General features: G+C 48.1%; 1 protein-coding gene across 2 annotated transcripts in view; it reads left to right on the top strand.

Annotated features, from left to right (window-relative positions):
- Nucleotides 1-19,199, top strand: part of MSL3 (MSL complex subunit 3) — a 197,423-nt gene that overhangs the window by 52,554 nt on the left and 125,670 nt on the right. For both annotated transcript variants that reach the window (XM_085622581.1, XM_085622580.1), the window contains 3 exons: nucleotides 16,854-16,976; nucleotides 17,334-17,494; nucleotides 17,746-17,904. In XM_085622581.1, coding sequence (XP_085478707.1) covers nucleotides 16,854-16,976; nucleotides 17,334-17,494; nucleotides 17,746-17,904 — 443 coding nt within the window. The remainder of the gene's footprint in view (nucleotides 1-16,853; nucleotides 16,977-17,333; nucleotides 17,495-17,745; nucleotides 17,905-19,199) is intronic.

The following is a 19,199-nucleotide window of genomic DNA, read 5'->3' as shown; positions in this document are numbered from 1 at the left end:
TGTATAACTTCATCCTACCAGCAAATAAGAACATTTCACTTTCAGTATCTTTTACATTCATATCATTACTAGGTGAAAAGGACAATTAACATTCAAGTTATTTCCTTCTTCTGTTAACACTCTTTGTGATGAATTGATGACATACAGCATGCTTCCAGCTTCTTCCCTTTCAGTGTTTTTCTTGGTTGACCTACTGGAGGCTTTTATTCCTTGTTTTGCCTCTTATTTCTTTCTTTAACTTTATTCTCTTCCCCCCCGTTTCCCTATGCAAGATTCTTGAATTATTTCTAAACATTGTTTTTTAAAGAATTCCGAGATTTCTTATTTACTTTAGTTGATTTCTCATTATCTGAAAAGCCCAACTTGGAGGAACTTGGACAATCTTTGTTTCTAGAGTCACTTTCCGACCAAGTTGTTATTTTAGTACAGACAAATATATCTTGGTGCAAATGTGTGTATGCACTACTTCTCAGTCTTCTTCATCCAATACACATTAGTGCTGTTTTCTTTTATTAATGAGCAGTTGATGTTTCTCCAGGTTACTTGTTAATTTCATGATGAAGTTGTAAATTTTAGTCATTCGGTTAGATCTTTTTCAATTTTGTCTGTAATTTTGAAATTTCCTCTGTTGCTTTCTTTTGCTTACCATCCTTAAATTTTCCCTGTATGCCTGTCATTTTGAATCAACTTCTTATACATATTCTTCACTCAATGTTAGAGTGGATCTTCATAAGTTGCAAATGTTCAATAACCAAGTGTTCTGGAATTTTGTTTTTTTAAATTTCCAAATAGTTTAGGGATTTAACTTCCTGCATTTGGTTATTTCTTTGCTAGAACATTTTCTAGAAATTTAGGGTATTTTCCTTTACATCACATCCTCAATTCTATAATTGCTGACTCTAGCCTTACTTTTATTAGTTTTAGTTCCTTCAGAATCAATTTTACTTAAAACATTTTGTACGAGAAACATGTGTATTGAAAGCAGTACTGTAAGGAAGTGGGTTTCTGTTGCAGTAACCCCCCCAGGGCCTGTGTTCCTTCCATAAAAACTGCCTAACAGCCAAAACCAAATTGGCATCTCTGGTCACATGTCAGCCCCTGGTAAATGGTACCCTAGGTACCCAGGGCCTTGTGATCAGAAAAGGCCCCTAAGGGCAGCAGCACTTATTGTGCCACCCTTAGAGCCCCTGTACCCTGACTCACACACACTGCCTTTGCAGGCTGAGTGTCTTGGTGCAGAATGTAAATGTAAATGTGTTGTACTTGTATAGCGCACTGCTACCCTAGGGTGTCCGGGTGCTGTACTCATACTGCTGTGGAACCCTTCCTGGCTTTTCCCTGTGAAATGTCCACTCCTGGGCACCCCCAAGGTGAAGCCAGGCATCCCAGCGCTGTTGGGGCCATTGTGGAGATTAAGGAAGCTATTGCCCAGAGTTGCAGAGTGGGACCCATGATTAGAATAGGCACCGAGGCGAGAAATAACGGGTCCGAGGAAATTGAGCCCAAGACCCGCCAAGGCGGGAATTGAACCCTGGTCCCGGGCCAGACCTCTGCATCAGGGTCTGCCGCTCTAACCATTGAGCCACACTTCTCCACCAAAACAAGAACCCACCACTCCAGAACAAAACAAAGAGTCGACATGGCACACATCCCTGTGTGCCATGCCCACAACACACACTGAACTGGCTACACACTGCACTGGCATACATACCTCAGTCACCCCTCTAGCTGGGTGCCCTATGCCAGTGGTGTGGGCACAGGTGCATGAGCCCTGTGCCCTTACAGTACCCAGGTCCATTCCTCGGCACTGTAAGTGCAGTGATGCCATTAAGAGTATATGGTGCTGGGAGGTCGTCAACACGAACTCCACAGCACCATGATGGCTACACTGAAGACTGAGAAGTTTGGTATCAAACTTCTCAGCACAGTAAACCACACTGATGCCAGTGTGGGATTTACTGTAAGATGCACGACAGAGGGTAGCTTAGAGTTGCCCCCTGAACCTAACCTACAATCCACATCTTCTCTGAGAGGCTGCCTAGGCTGCCACTCAGCAGACATGTTGCTGGACCCCTGGGTAGAGAGCCATCCGCTCTCCTGGGCCTGCAACAATGCACATCCTGGGCGAGGTGCTAGGGCTCCTCCCCCAGGATGGGCAGGGGAAGCTTCAAAGGCATGCCGCCTTTGTGAGCTTCTCCAGGCCACTTTCTGTACTCAGCAACTGGCCCCCACCTGTTCTGACCCCCTCTCTGGTGTGAAGATTGGCTGGAAAAGCTAAGTGAGGAAAGGGGGTGTGCCATCCTCTGCCAACCCCACCCCTCAGGTGGGGGAGGCGAGGTGAAGCACATCCCCGGGCTCTCGCCATCTTGAAGAAGGGGAGCCCTGCCCAATCAGGATTAGGCTACTGCCCCCCTCCCACAGAAGAGTGGCAGGATAGGGGGTGTACCCACCCCATGGAAGGGACACATTGATCCCTGCCCTTTACCTACCTGTAACGCCCCTAAATTTAGTATTTAGGGGCACCTTGAACCTTCCTTCCTCAGATCCAGATTCCGAAAGAAGATCAAGAAACCAGACCACCTGCCGTGCAGCTGCTAACAAGAGGAAGACACCGACTGATTTGGCCCCAGCCATACAGGTCTGTCGACCCTCGAACCTGCTCCTACTAAACCCCGGCATCTCCAGTGGTCCCCAACCTCAAAAACCCAGGAGGACCTGACTGCCTTGTGACTCTAACTGGGACTCCCACGAGCAGTGGTACTGCTCAAAGCAAGTAACTGACCCCTGGCATCAGCCAGGAACCGCGAACCCTGCACACTCTGCACCCGCCAAGCCTGGCCTGTGCCGGAGAGGACAAAGACCACGAGGACGTCTCCCCCCGACGACTGTGACCCCGAATCCAGCACCCAAGGACCCACCTCGACGCTCCCGACGACGCCTGCAGCCTCAGAACCAGGGACCCCTCCAACCACGACCAGCAGAGGGTAAGATTTCCCGACGCCAAAAGGCACCCAGGCGCCCTGCGGCCCCCTGTGCCCAACTCCTGGGTGCCTACCTATCCTCCAACTACCCAACTTACCTCTCAAAGTGGTATTCGCACCTGAAGACTCTTCGTTCCCCCAGCTTGCAGCTTCTCCATTGAAATCCATTGAGTGCCCAACAACTCAAAAGTACCCTGCACCCAGCCGCCCAAGTGCCCCTGGGAGTGCATCCTCTGCCCTAATCTACTTCCCCATTTGCCCTGAGCAAGTGACCAGGAGCCCAGCTCCCACAGCCAGCAGGCCAGCAGCCACCAACCAAAGGCCCCCTGCCTCCCATAGGATAACATTGGGCCTAACTCACTCTGCACCCGGCTGCCCCTGTGCCGCTGAGGGTGTAACAACTGTACCTACCTGACCCTGGGAGACCCCTGAGTCTATGCCCAGAACCTTAACTCTGCCAGTCGAGTACTTACCCAAAAGCTGATAACTCACTTTTCTTCCATAGGGTAACATTGACTGGTTTCACTTGGAAATTCTAAGTGTCAAGTTTCAAAAAACTTTAAAATATTCATCTAAAATCAGCCGAATTACGAAAACGAATTTACTCACCTGTTATCAGGAGAGATCCCAGTGCTGGGTCTTGGTGCCCAGCACTGACCCTGAAACGTAATTACAACCGTACTTACCTATAACTTGATTTTCCTCCATAGGATAACATTGCCTGGTTTTTGCCTGAAATTCTTCTGTGTCAATTTTGCAAACTTACAAATATTCGTTAAAAATCGCCTGTATAACAAAAACACATTCTTTCAACTGTTTACAGGAGATGCCCAGTGCTGGATCCAGGATCCAACACTGAGTTAGAAAAAGTAACCATAACCCCACTTACCTGCTAAGTGAATTTCCTCCCATAGGATAACATTGGTGATTCTATGTGAAAAAGTTTCCAAGTGTCAACTTTTAAAATACAAAAATATATTACTTAAAAATCACAACTGTAACCAGAACGTTTTTACTCAACTGTTTACAGGAGATGTCCCAGGACTGAATCTAGGATCCAGTTCTGTGGTAAGAAAAGTAATCCAAAAAGTAGTCAATTGCATTTAACTAGAAATTCCCATTGAGCTCAATGTGTTTGAAATTGTGTTGCCTATTGCAACAACTGTATCTATTGCATCCAAAAGTCTATTGCCTATTGAAAGTATTTATCCAAAGCATCTCCTTCTGAGAAAGTATATTTTGATACCTATTGTTGGTTCTAAAATAAAACAACTATATATATTTTTATACAAACCATTGGCCTAGAGTGCAGTTCTCGAGTGTGTGAGACCATTTGCTGACTGAGTGTGTACAACAAATGCTTTACACTGTCCTCTGATACTGCCTTACTGCTCGGGAGCAGTATATACAGAGCCACTTAATTACAAGTACTGCATATTGCTGTTGCACATAGTGTTATATGATACCAATTTCTAGTCTTCTTTTTGGTCAAAATCAGTAATTCAAACCATGCCCTGTGCTCAATACCCTTGCCTGCAGTATCCAGTGGGCATGATGTGCAGTCAGGACCAGTAGGCAATGTGCATTTGGCCTGGCCTCTAGGCATGTCCTCTGCCTGTAACTCATCCAGTGCACTGTGGCAGCATGTAAAACCTGTCAGATTGTAGTCTGGCCAAAGGTAAAGAATACATTATATGTGTTTAATTTGTGACGATTATTTAGTATTAGGATTAGAGAGGATCCCAGTTAGGCACATTGCACTGTTGATTGTTTTGCACAAATTTAATTGTGGATTAGTCCATAACAGTGTAAATAGTACATTTAAGGTGCAATGGGCATATTAAGTGCAAGAAGATTTTATAAAATGTTCTCTCTGTAGATCCGTGCTGGTAAAGATCAGTTTTACCTTGCAGTTTTGAATATATTACAAAAATTTTTACTGTATTTTAAACCGGTTTAAAAAATGATATTTAGGTATAACCTGTTATATGATTATGTAAGAGTGTCATATTGTAAGTTTTAATAAATGGAACAATAAAGTATCTACTATTACTACTACAGTGGGAAAAAAATAATCCTTTAGAATCAACATTATAAAAGGTATGTAACCTTTTCTTAGTAGGCCTGTGGAAAACCACATGTTGAATGAACGAATGAAGTGAAACTTGTATAGTGCATGGCTACCCTGAGGCCTCCCAGCGCTGTGGACGGATCAAGCGGGCCAGGAGCAAGTGTTAGAAAGGGATGTTAAAAAGATGATTTTCTCATTGTCTAAAACGAGAAAAAAACGTTGTTTATATTTTCTTACCTAATGCATTTTCATGTATTATTATTTTAAATAACAAGAGCAACCCATACGTCCTTGTGAGCAGGGTAAGTACAGAAGTACAGGACAGTGTTCACAAGGAACTCATTTAGGTTACACAATATACAATCTGCAACTAAAGTTGTTGCTCTGATTTAATCATAGAAAGTTATTTTGATTCATTAATGACCTTTTAATAAGTCACAGTATTAATCATATGCATTTGTATACCTTAAAAAGCCCACCCCTGAACCTTGCATCTTTGATTCAACAAGACAGGAAAAAGGACCGAAGAGCCGTGCTGCAGAGAAGAGGGCGACAACTGCTTTGGCCCCAGCCCGAACCCCTGCAAGCTGATACCGACGGGTCCTGCAGCCAGCAGCTTCCAAGAACCCTGAGGACCTGCCCTGCCTTCAAGGAAAGACTCTAATCAACCGCCAACTCCAGCTAAGACACTGGATCTGGACGGAACTGCGTGTATGCACCCGACGCTCATGGCCCGAGTCTGAGTGGCCCAACACCACAGCGAGGTCCCCCCAGCGATCCTGACATGGGATCCAGCTCTGAAGAACCTCCTCCGTCGTCCACTGCCACATCTGCTACCTCATCTTGAAGGGTCCTCCTAACCGCGACAGAATCTGAAGAGAAAACCCAACACAAAAGGCACCCCCTGCACCTGCAGCCGCCTAGCTTTATGGTGCCTGACTGATGGTGTCCTCGTGTCCAGCAACACTCCAGCTTTGCTTTCCAGTCCCTGGGTCCGTCCTCCAAACCTCCTGTGCCGAGCCTGCAGTGTTTCTTCACAACCAACGTCCTCCATTGGTTTGCATTGGGAGACCCATGCTTAATTTGCACTCTGACGCCCTAGTGCCAGTGGAGGTGTTCTTTTGGTGCCTATTTGTGGCCCTGTTTGTGCTTACCTTGGATCCCTGGGCCCTTACCGGGAAACCGCAGGTACCTACCTGTGACTGGTGCTTGTCAGAGTACCCCCTGTCTCCATAGCCCTACATTGGGCCCCGACCTCTGCACCCGGCTGTACCTGTGCCGCTGAGGTTGCACTCTTTACCTACCTGACCCCTGCCCTGTGTAAGGGCAACTAGCCAGAGACTGAACTACAAAACCGAGTACTTTCCTGTAAGTCACTAACCTTGTTTCCTCCATAGGAAAACATTGAACCAAATCATTACATTGCAATGATAAAAATATGCAATGCAAAGTCGAAAACTATTAGATTGACAAGTGCAGAAAGCTTTCTTGAAACTGTAAAGTATTTGTTGCATTTACAAAACCGTACTGCGTTCTCAAAGTATAACCAGCTTCACAAACTGTATAACGTACGTGCACTAAGTAATTCTTGGTTCTAGTAATAAAATAACAAAGTAACAACTTTTTATACAACCAATCGGTTTGGATTCAGTCTTTGAGTGTGTGACCTCATTTCTCGCCTGAGTGTGTCCAATTAATGCTTAACACTACCCTCTAATAAACCGAACTGCTCAGCCCAGCTACCACTAACGTGAGAGTAGGTATTATCTACTTTAACCTCTGCCGTTCCTTTAGGGACTCGCTGGACTCTGTGCACACTATACCTCTTTATGGGATAGTATAGAGTCTGCTTCCTACAACATACAAGAGGAAATCATTTATTAAAGAAATATGTAACTGTGAACCCAATGGATCCTGTGGTGTGCTGTTTTAGACTCCAATTCCTTAGGCATCTCTTTGCGTTTATTGGCTAACCTTTCCTTTCTATGGCTTTACACAGCGCTCTACCATGGATAACCATGTATTTACCTTCTTCTAGACCATTCATTTGTCCAGAGTTACTTTCCACATGCATGTCTCGCCACTTTATGCCCATAAAACCTGCATACTCTTTGAAAGACCACAAGCAGGAAAGACATCCAAGAATTATCATGTTTGGGTCCTTGGAATGTTTTCTATTTCTGCAGAGCAGCTACTTGTAGCATTACGGTGTTTTGAATGTCACAGGATAATATGCATCTTTATGTCTTTTAGGTGTTTAGACGCTATGCCTTTTACATTCCTAAATGTCTAAAGTCATATTTAGCAAAACAAGCAGAGATTAACTGAGGTCTCACCTTCGTAATTACCATTTATGAAGGCTGTGTGTTATTTGTGTACAAGAACGGATTTTGTTGCTTGTTATATAAGATCTTGTGTTTGATACTTGAACTGCCTTGATTCATTCAAGTGTAAATTAGTTCAGCTTGACAGTATGTGGCTGTTAGACCTGTCAGCCCTTTGAGTGGTCCCTCCTCATCATTATTTATTTTGTCCCACTTTTGCCTCAAACCCTGTTTGAATTTTTCCTTTTTGGGAACCACCGGATTTTTTTTAGTGTTGCTGCAGATTCAGGGAGCCATTTTAGCTACCCCGGAAACTTCTGTCTGAGGGCCTGGAGCACAAAATGGTGGCCACCTGTGACATCACCAGCATCCACTGGAACCTACCAGCACCTTCCAGAACATTCCAGAACCCTGTGACAGTTGGAGGCGGTTTAGAATGTTGGGAAGCTAAGACAGAGAGTTGGCAGTTGGAGCTGGCAGTTGGCACCTGACTGGTGAGGAGTGAGCAGCACAAACCTGAAGGAGGAAGGAGTGAAGCAGCAGGGGTGGAAACTTGTGCCTGGAGTGGGGTCCATAAACCCACCCTTGATACTAGTCCCTACTGACGGAGCCCAGCCTAGAGCCCTGTGTGGGAAGAAGTCAGAAAAAACATCCTGAGGACCTGGACAGCAGGAACAGGCCTTAGAAACAAGAGAACAGCAAGATCCTGACCTGGAAGCTGGTTTCCCTGAAGTCCGACGTCGAGTAGCCTAAGACCTGGAGCCCGAGGTGGAGAAGCGGCGCTGACTGGAAAAGCAGACGTCGTACCCGGAGCCGCCAGAGGTCGAGAAAGGGCGCCGTCAGAGGTCGTGAGGAATACCAGAGGTCGAGGAGGAAGTCACCCGAGGTCGAGTGAGCGGCGTCATCGGAGGAGTGAAGTCCGCCCTCCGGAGTCGTCGGAGACCGAGGTGAAGTGCAACGGAGGTCGGGAGTGAGGATCGCACTCCGGAGTCACCGGAACCTGTGAGGATCGGGCCGGAGGTCGGGAGTGGAGGTCGCACTCCGGAGTCGCCGGAAACCTAAGGAGAGGGACACCGGAGGTCGGGAGTGAGGATCGCACTTCGGCGCCGCCGGAAGTCGACATCGAGGCAAGGCCGGCCGACGTCATCGAATCCGAGGTCGCCATCGGACCGGAGCCGCCCGAAGTCGACATCGAGTAAGACTGCCCGACGCCATCGAATCGGAGGCCGAGATCGAACCGAGGCCGCTGACATCGAGACCGGAGCCGCCTACCGGCGTCGTCAAAGAACTGACATTGTGCCGAGGCCGCCGACATCGAGCTGGAACCGCCTCACGGCATCGACCCGACTCCAGCGGCGTCGGAGCATCAGAAAAAGGGCAGTAAGTGGAGTAGAGGGCGCCTAAGGCCCTGTGGAGACCTGAGAGACTGCTCTAAGGGGCTAGGGAGGTGCTGGAACCAACCTGACTGTGCCAGGGGTGAACTGGGACTAATCTAGAGAAGTTGTGTGGAGAGAGAGAGCCAGGTCTCTGGTATTTTCCCCCTTTATCTACCTCAGTTTAGGCCTCAGCCGTGACCAAGCCAGGGAGTAGACACCCTCAAGCCTTCCACATCCCCACAAGCTGTGCCTGGGCCAAATCAGCCCTTAGGAATCAAAAGTGATCTGATTCCATGAGTGTCACTGTCAGCTTTTAAGTATTTATTAGGGGCACTGTATTTATTGTATTTAACCTATTTATTGTTCCACTGTATTTATTGGTCCACAGTATTTATTGATGCACAATATTTATTGGTTACAGTATTTATTGCCTCAGAATATTTAATTGCCTGTCTGTATTGCACTTTTATTTATGCCTTCAGTATTTATGATCACCCCTATTTATTGAATCATTAAGCCAGTATTTATTTGACCTGCACTTTCTAAAAAGTTTGTATATTGTGATTGTTATTTATTTTATCCAATCAGCAACTCAGAGAAAAAGCAGATAAAGAGAGTTATTTTCATAATTTTTACGGTGTAGAGTCGTTTTTGGAACGGATGCACGCATGGTTATTGTTTGGGTATGTTGTATGCTTAGCACGGAGCCTGATTCCTGACCACTCGAGCCAAGCTACCACAGTGTGTCCGGAAGACCACCACCATCCTTTCAGAGTGGGAGTGTGGTTTTCCAACATAAATTGGTGTTCAGTGGTGGGATAGAGCTGTGCCTACGCATACTCAACAATAACTGTGGGTAGTCCATAGGCCTACACCGGGAGTTTTCTCAAAAGCGGCCTTCCTAATTGTGGGTTTTTGTTTTTTCCAAATTTACTCTGGTGGTGGGAGGAGGTATTATTAAAGGTACCCCCCTGCATAGTTACTGCACAAAACCTGTCCTCTAACCTGAGTGGGCAAGATGGAGTTTGTACTAGAAAATCTAGAAACGTACACGGTGGCCCAACTCAGGGAGTTTTGCCAGCGGGAGGGGGTGTACTGTCCCCCAGGAGCAAAGAAGGGTGCACTCCAAACCAGCTTAAGGGCTTGGGGGGAGGCACGCCGAGAAAGCAAGGCTGAGGAGGAAGACAGGGATGGAGAGCCTGACCCCGAGGGGGCTGAAATGTACCAACCTGAGGTGGGGAACCTGTCAGCAGGGCCCAGAACCATTTCTAGGAAGGGCAGCAGTGCCTCTAGCGGTGGCTTGTCTGAAGTGGAGCTAACGGACCGGAGGGAGAAAAGACAGCTCACATGGGACTTAGCAAGGCTGGAGAAGGAGAAGGAGGAGCAGAGGATGGCCCATGAATTACGACTGAAAGAAATAGATCTTCAGATCTTGAGAATCGGGGCACAACCTGTTCCTAATGGTGGCAGCCAGACCCAAGAGATCACCAGGGAATCTAAACCATACCTGCCAAAGGACATAGTAGCTAGCTATGGTGTGGGCGACGATATCGCCAAGTGGCTAGCGGCCTATGAGGTCTCACTGAGGGCCCATGGGGTTCCAGAGAAGTACTGGGGAGGGGGATTGTACAAGTACATGCCTCCAGCTGGTAGGGATGCTTTATTGGCCCTCGAAGAGGATGAGCAGACCCACTACCCCACCATGAAACTGGCGCTCATCAGAAAGTTCGGACTAACACCTGAAAAGTACAGACAGAAGTTCAGGGGTAGTCACAAACTGGGCACGCAGAATTGGGTGGACTTCCTGGACTATGCGAAGAAGGCAATGGAAGGTTGGATTCAGGGCAGTGAAGTGAGGAACTACGAGGGGCTGTTTGACCTAGTACTGAAGGAACACCTGCTCGAGAAATGTTTCCCTGAACTGCGGCAACACTTGGTGGATAGCAAGTTGACCAGTCCCCGGAAGCTTGCTGAGGAGGCGGACATTTGGGCTAGTACCCGGGTGTCCACAAGGGGGACTGGAGGGGACTCTCAAAAGACCGGACAGGGCGCCCCCCAGAAGAAAGAGGGAGGGGAAAAGAAAAAGGAGTTCTCCAAAGGCCCCCAAAATAACTTCCAAGGGAAGGGAACAGGATTCACCCCTAAGGCTAACCCGCCCAGAAACCCTAATCCTGGCCAGAGTCAGCAGCCAAGGGTTGTCCATTGCTATGAGTGCGGTGGCGTTGGACACTATAAAGGAGATCCGAAGTGCTTGAAACGACCACCCCCTCCCACTGGAGGAAAGACCCCCGGAGTAGCTAGTGTAGTGCTCGGGGAGGAGATGCCCTTAACTAAGGGAAGGGAGTGGGCGGGTGTCACTTTAGTGTCCCTGGGAGAACGGGAGATGGTTCCTAAGATCCAGGTGCCCGCAAATACCGCAAAGTATGGGCAGTGGGTCACCATCAACGGCCAAAGAGGGGAGGCTCTGAGAGACACAGGAGCCAGTATGACTATGGTGCGTAGCCAACTGGTGTCTCCAGAGCAGGTAATTCCCGATGTACTCCACCCAGCCGCGATGGCTGACGGCAGAACAGGCCACTATCCAGTGGCCGAGGTTCCCTTTGAATGGGGGGGGGGTTGCAGGTTCACTTCGAGTTGCCGTAAGCCCTGCCGTGCCAGTCGATTGTCTGCTGGGGAATGACATGGAGCACAACGCTTGGAAGGAGGTGGAATACCGGACTCACACCGAGATGCTGGGTACACCTGATTGGGCCTGTGTTAGCACAAGGTCCGCGACTACCCGAAGAGGGAGTTCATTTCGGCTGGAGCCTGGAACAAAGGCCCAGCCAGCTGCCAGTCAAGGGAAGAACCGAGGACAGGAGGAGCCTGCCTCGGCGTCCACACCCCGTAGGACGGATAGGCCACCGGAGGTGGTGGACCAGGAGTCTGCGGTGGGGGACGTTACCAACCTGGAGGACCTACCCATCCCGGCCGAGTGGCACGTGGAGGGAGGCCCGTCCAGGGAGGAATTCTGCCAGGGCCAGAGGGAGTGCCCTACCCTTGAGGGGCTGAGGCGACAGGCCGAAGCCCAGGCAGCAGGGAACGTTGAAGGGAACTACAGTGTTTACTGGGAGGATGGCCTCCTCTACAGTGAACCCAAGGCACCCCTACACGGATCGTCACGAGCCTTGGTAGTCCCTCAACGTTATCGAGCCTTCCTTTTGGAGTTGGCTCACGAGATACCATTGGCAGGACACCTGGTGCAAGACAAGACCTTCGCCCGTCTTGTCCCACACTTTTATTGGCCTCAGATGAAAGTGTCGTCCGATACCCACTGCCGGACATGTGTGTCTTGCCAAGCCAGTGGGAAAACAGGGGTGAAGCTGAAAGCTCCCCTGGAACCACTTCCTGTCGTTAGCACCCCCTTTGAAAGGGTGGGCATCGACATTGTGGGTCCGTTAGATCCACCGACTACAGCTGGTCACAGGTTTATCCTGGTTCTGGTGGATCATGCCACACGGTACCCAGAGGCAATACCTCTGAGGACCATAACAGCACCTGTTGTGGCAAGGGCCCTGATGGGAATCTTTACCCGAGTGGGTTTTCCCAAGGAAGTTGTGTCCGACAGGGGGACCAACTTCATGTCAGCGTATATGCGGGCAATGTGGAAGGAGTGTGGAGTGACATACCGGTTCACCACTCCTTACCACCCCCAGACCAATGGTCTGGTGGAGAGGTTTAACAAAACCTTGAAGGGCATGATCAGAAGTCTGCCTGAAAGCCTGCGGAGGAAATGGGACGTCCTCCTACCCTGTTTACTTTTTTCCTACAGGGAAGTGCCACAGAAGGGAGTGGGCTTCAGCCCCTTCGAGCTTCTGTATGGGCACCCTGTACGTGGACCTCTCAACCTGGTGAGAGACGGATGGGAAAGAACTCCCAGAAAGCTTCCCCAGGATGTGGTGAGCTACATGCTGGCCTTCCGGAGCCAAATGGCTAAGTTGTGGAAGCAAGCTTCTGACAACTTGGAAGCCAGCCAAGCAGTGATGAAGGCGTGGTATGACCACAATGCTCACCCGGTGGAGTTGGAGCCTGGCCAGAAGGTGTGGGTGATCGAACCAGGAGAGCTTAGCGCCCTCCAGGATCGCTGGTCAGGACCCTTTGAGGTGTTGGAGAAGAAGGGTAAGGCTACCTACTTGGTGGACCTGAAGACCCCTCGTCAGCCCCTGCGGGTGCTGCATGCCAACCGCCTCAAACCCCACCACGAGAGGCCCGAAGTCATCTTGATGATGGTGACTGACGGAGGAGAGGACGTGGAAAGCGAGCCTCTCCCTGATCTGTTTGCGTCTCAAGAGAAGGATGGGTCGGTGGAGGGAGTGATTCTCTCCCCATCTCTAACTCCTGAACAGCAGGAGGACTGTCGCCAGGTCCTGGGGCAGTACTCCTCGTTGTTCTCCCTTGTCCCGGGTAGGACTCACCTGTGCGTCCATGACGTGGACACAGGAGACAGCCCACCTGTGAAGTCCAAGATCTACCGGATGTCAGACAAGGTGAAGGCCAGCATTCACAGTGAAGTCACTAAGATGCTGGAGCTAGGAGTGATCGAACCTTCTAGCAGCCCCTGGTCCAGTCCGGTGGTGTTAGTACCAAAAGCTGCACCACCGGGTGCCCAACCAGAACTGAGGTTCTGTGTGGACTATCGGGGACTGAATTCAGTGACCAAAACTGATGCTCATCCGATCCCTAGGGCGGATGAATTGATTGACCGGCTGGGAGCTGCCCAATATCTAAGTACCTTTGACCTTACTTCAGGGTACTGGCAGATCTCTTTGACTGATGGAGCAAGGGAAAGGTCAGCCTTCTCCACGCCCAATGGCCACTACCAGTTCTGTGTGATGCCCTTTGGGCTCAAGAACGCACCTGCCACGTTTCAGCGCCTGGTAAACCAGATCCTCACCGGAATGGAGAGTTTCTCTGCTGCTTATCTGGATGACATAGCTGTCTTCAGTAACAGCTGGGAGGATCACTTGCGTCACCTGCAAGCTGTTCTCCAGGCCCTGAGACAAGCTGGATTGACGATCAAGGCCAGCAAGTGCCAGATCGGGCAGGGGTCAGTAGTGTACCTTGGACACTTGGTGGGTAGGGGAGCGGTGCAACCCCTCCAGGCGAAGATCGAGGCCATCATGGCCTGGGAACCCCCCAAGACTCAGACTGAGGTCCGAGCATTTTTGGGCCTCACGGGATACTACCGTCGCTTCGTGAAGGGATACGGTACCATCGTAGCCCCCCTCACGGAGCTCACGTCCAAGAAACAACCTCGACGGGTAGTCTGGACGGAGGCTTGTCAGCAAGCCTTTGAGAGATTGAAGAAAGCCATGTGCGAGGCCCCGGTCTTAAGGGCCCCAGACTTTTCCAAGGAGTTCATTGTCCAGACAGATGCATCAGAACATGGCATTGGGGCAGTGTTATCGCAACTCAACGAAGAGGGTCTGGATCAACCCGTGGTCTTCCTATCCCGGAGACTACTTCCCAGGGAACAGAAGTGGAGTGCAATAGAGCGTGAAGCCTTTGCAGTGGTATGGGCTCTGAAGAAGTTGCGGCCATACCTGTTTAGCTCGCACTTCCTAGTTCAGACCGACCACAGACCCCTTCGTTGGCTGATGCAAATGAAGGGGGAGAATCCCAAGTTGTTGAGGTGGTCTATTTCCCTACAGGGAATGGACTTTCAGGTGGAACATCGGCCTGGAGTGGACCACGCCAATGCAGACGGTCTCTCAAGGTATTTCCGCCTTAGTGATGAGAACTCCCAAGGGGTTGGGTAGCTCTCCCCACTTTCAGCTGGGGGGGACGCGTGTTAGACCTGTCAGCCCTTTGAGTGGTCCCTCCTCATCATTATTTATTTTGTCCCACTTTTGCCTCAAACCCTGTTTGAATTTTTCCTTTTTGGGAACCACCGGATTTTTTTTAGTGTTGCTGCAGATTCAGGGAGCCATTTTAGCTACCCCTGAAACTTCTGTCTGAGGGCCTGGAGCACAAAATGGTGGCCACCTGTGACATCACCAGCATCCACTGGAACCTACCAGCACCTTCCAGAACATTCCAGAACCCTGTGACAGTTGGAGGCGGTTTAGAATGTTGGGAAGCTAAGACAGAGAGTTGGCAGTTGGAGCTGGCAGTTGGCACCTGACTGGTGAGGAGTGAGCAGCACAAACCTGAAGGAGGAAGGAGTGAAGCAGCAGGGGTGGAAACTTGTGCCTGGAGTGGGGTCCATAAACCCACCCTTGATACTAGTCCCTACTGACGGAGCCCAGCCTAGAGCCCTGTGTGGGAAGAAGTCAGAAAAACCATCCTGAGGACCTGGACAGCAGGAACAGGCCTTAGAAACAAGAGAACAGCAAGATCCTGACCTGGAAGCTGGTTTCCCTGAAGTCCGACGTCGAGTAGCCTAAGACCTGGAGCCCGAGGTGGAGAAGCGGCGCTGACTGGAAAAGCAGACGTCGTACCCGGAGCCGCCAGAGGTCGAGAAAGGGCGCCGTCAGAGGTCGTGAGGAATACCAGAGGTCGAGGAGGAAGTCACCCGAGGTCGAGTGAGCGGCGTCATCGGAGGAGTGAAGTCCGCCCTCCGGAGTCGTCGGAGACCGAGGTGAAGTGCAACGGAGGTCGGGAGTGAGGATGGCACTCCGGAGTCACCGGAACCTGTGAGGATCGGGCCGGAGGTCGGGAGTGGAGGTCGCACTCCGGAGTCGCCGGAAACCTAAGGAGAGGGACACCGGAGGTCGGGAGTGAGGATCGCACTTCGGCGCCGCCGGAAGTCGACATCGAGGCAAGGCCGGCCGACGTCATCGAATCCGAGGTCGCCATCGGACCGGAGCCGCCCGAAGTCGACATCGAGTAAGACTGCCCGACGCCATCGAATCGGAGGCCGAGATCGAACCGAGGCCGCTGACATCGAGACCGGAGCCGCCTACCGGCGTCGTCAAAGAACTGACATTGTGCCGAGGCCGCCGACATCGAGCTGGAACCGCCTCACGGCATCGACCCGACTCCAGCGGCGTCGGAGCATCAGAAAAAGGGCAGTAAGTGGAGTAGAGGGCGCCTAAGGCCCTGTGGAGACCTGAGAGACTGCTCTAAGGGGCTAGGGAGGTGCTGGAACCAACCTGACTGTGCCAGGGGTGAACTGGGACTAATCTAGAGAAGTTGTGTGGAGAGAGAGAGCCAGGTCTCTGGTATTTTCCCCCTTTATCTACCTCAGTTTAGGCCTCAGCCGTGACCAAGCCAGGGAGTAGACACCCTCAAGCCTTCCACATCCCCACAAGCTGTGCCTGGGCCAAATCAGCCCTTAGGAATCAAAAGTGATCTGATTCCATGAGTGTCACTGTCAGCTTTTAAGTATTTATTAGGGGCACTGTATTTATTGTATTTAACCTATTTATTGTTCCACTGTATTTATTGGTCCACAGTATTTATTGATGCACAATATTTATTGGTTACAGTATTTATTGCCTCAGAATATTTAATTGCCTGTCTGTATTGCACTTTTATTTATGCCTTCAGTATTTATGATCACCCCTATTTATTGAATCATTAAGCCAGTATTTATTTGACCTGCACTTTCTAAAAAGTTTGTATATTGTGATTGTTATTTATTTTATCCAATCGGCAACTAAGAGAAAAAGCAGATAAAGAGAGTTATTTTCATAATTTTTACGGTGTAGAGTCGTTTTTGGAACGGATGCACGCATGGTTATTATTTGGGTATGTTGTATGCTTAGCACGGAGCCTGATTCCTGACCACTCGAGCCAAGCTACCACAGTGTGTCCGGAAGACCACCACCATCCTTTCAGAGTGGGAGTGTGGTTTTCCAACAGTGGCCAATTTGTGTGCTTTTGTTACTTTTTATATATTTCTTTGTAGAAGACTGTCCAGTAGGTAATTTGCATACATGTATTATCTATCTATGTATGGGTATTTATTTTACTCACACATAGCTGGGACGCATAAGTGTACTAATCCACCACATCGACACGCTTGTACATCCATGAATTCAGAAATGATATCCTTTAAAATGTATACTTCTTGATACTTCATCCTCTCTCTAATTTGACTGTGTCACATTTGCTTTAGAAAGAGGAACACGATATTCACTCAAAAAGAGAAATGGAAGAAAGAATAATAAGCATTGAAATTCCAGAGGTTTTAAAGAAAAAGCTTGAGGAAGACTGTTACTACATCAACAAAAGAAAAAGGGTATGAAAAGGCACTTTTCAGTCGTTCACCTTCTTTATAAGTTTCATTTTTACTGCTAATAATTTCAGGTTTATTTTCTAATTAAAATTATTCTAAGTACCTGATGATACTCTGCTTTTCCCTTTCGATTAAGTATTATTTTCTACAGCTTTTGACGTCTTGCAAATGTACATTAAATTCTTATCTGTCTTTGTCATTTCAAACACAGCTCCCAGCGTTATGCTTTTAACATTGCTCATGATCAGAACAATGGCCATAGACATGTATTTTGAGTAGAATGTCTTAAGTGTTAAAATTCTTAAATTACTCCCTTTGTCTCTGTATCAAGGTAAACGTTTCCTTGGTTTATCATTTTAGCTGGTGAAGTTGCCTTGTCAAACCAACATAATCACAATTTTAGAGTCGTATGTGAAACATTTTGCAATTAATGCAGCATTTTCAGCAAATGAGCGATTTCAAAACCATCAAACGACTTCCAACGTTAATGTGAATTTGCACTACATCCCGCCAGAAAAGAAGTAAGTGTCCCTTTGGTCTACTGTTCATTAATTGATCACTGTATCAGTGTCTCTCAATTTTTATGTTTTTGAGGCGAGTGCATCTTGTCTAAAAACCAACAAACTATGATTATTGATATGAATAGAATACTTAGGTGGGCTGTCTAAATGGTTGTTTGCTATCTGAATTTAAGTACTAAGAAATGAACAAATGCATTTTTATGTTAAGCTGATGTAATGCTTAATGGTTGCGTATCCTGTAATTTTTCCAGTGTCGAACTGTGTAAAGAAATGGTGGATGGGCTAAGGATCACTTTCGACTTTACGCTGCCATTAATTTTGCTATACCCGTATGAACAAGCTCAATTTAAGAAAGTGACGTCAACTAAGTTTTTTCTACCTATAAAAGAAAATCCAGTTGTAGCAAACAGGTAAGATTGCACTGTCTCCTGTATGATTTTGTATCCTTCCCTATGTCTGTGGTTTCTGCACCAATCACAATCCTAACCGAATGCCATCTTCCTTCATTTTGTCGTCTTCTCTCTCTCGAAAAATAAAAAGACAGAAGCTCAAACACTAACACATCTCCACCCCTTTTTTCTGACATTATTGGAACTCTTTCTTCGTTGATTCTAATTCATGTCAGTGTGCAGTTTCATCTAGCTTCTGCATGAGTCACTCTGGTCGTAGTATTTTGTCCTTCACAACTTTTTTTTGCTCCTGGGGTACTTCACCTCTCCACTGCATTTCATGATGTAACTCTTATCTTTATTAGTTTGTTTGACTATTAAATGTTTTGACTTTATTCACATTCTGTTTAGGGTTGGTCATTCAGGAGGCCATGAATTGGGGTGTTTATTTTCACAGGCTTGTAGGCAGTTTATAGATCCATTCCCTTTAAAATATTTTTTCTAGCATATGTGGCACTTTACATACATATGGTCTGCATACTCCTGTATTCTAGTGTTGGCAAGTTTTTTTCTTTTAATTTATCTTCAAATTTCAAGACCTGTTGTGACTCCACCCTTATTGATAAGACAAAGACTCCTCTGTGAGGGTAACTCTTTCTGGTGGATGAATTACGGCTAACCCAGCCGTGGAGGAGCCCCGCCGCCCAATGCGGACCTGAGGCGACGCCAACCGGTGTGCGCCGATGTCGGGACTGGTGCTGATAATGGAAGCATTCATGTGCAGCAGTGTATATTGAACATGGCACAGTAACCCACTGGGGTTTTTATTGTGACAGTTTCTTTTGGTGATCTGCGCAACAGGCTCACTCGAACAAAACCGAAGTGCACTACGGAGTCCACTTACCATCCACTTGAAAGTCTTTGAAGTAGTGCTACACACGAAACGCGTTAGGCTATGCTGCTTTACTACATGCTGTGGTATTTTTATCCTCGCTGTGGCAGCTTCCATTAAAATTGTGTAAGCGGAACCAACCAGTGTGAAGGCTCCTCTGTGAGGGATATATATATATATATATATATATATATCTCCATAACCTACTGGCAGTAGGTAGTTATAGTTAGGACCTATTTTCCATAGGAAATCCGCAACATTCTATTTGGAATAACGTTGGCGTCGATTGATGAATCTACGCGAAAGTTTCCAAACTTTTGACCAGCTCCGGTCTGCTCCTATCCTGAAAATTTCACGGTGATTCGTCAAGCGGGGGCTGAGAAAAAAGGGGGGTTCCAAAACGCGTTTGCACCATGCATTTTCC

The sequence above is a fragment of the Triturus cristatus genome, chromosome 8, assembly GCF_964204655.1.
Source record: "Triturus cristatus chromosome 8, aTriCri1.1, whole genome shotgun sequence".
NCBI lineage: Eukaryota > Metazoa > Chordata > Amphibia > Caudata > Salamandridae > Triturus > Triturus cristatus.
This window is presented reverse-complemented; position numbering and strand designations above follow the sequence as displayed.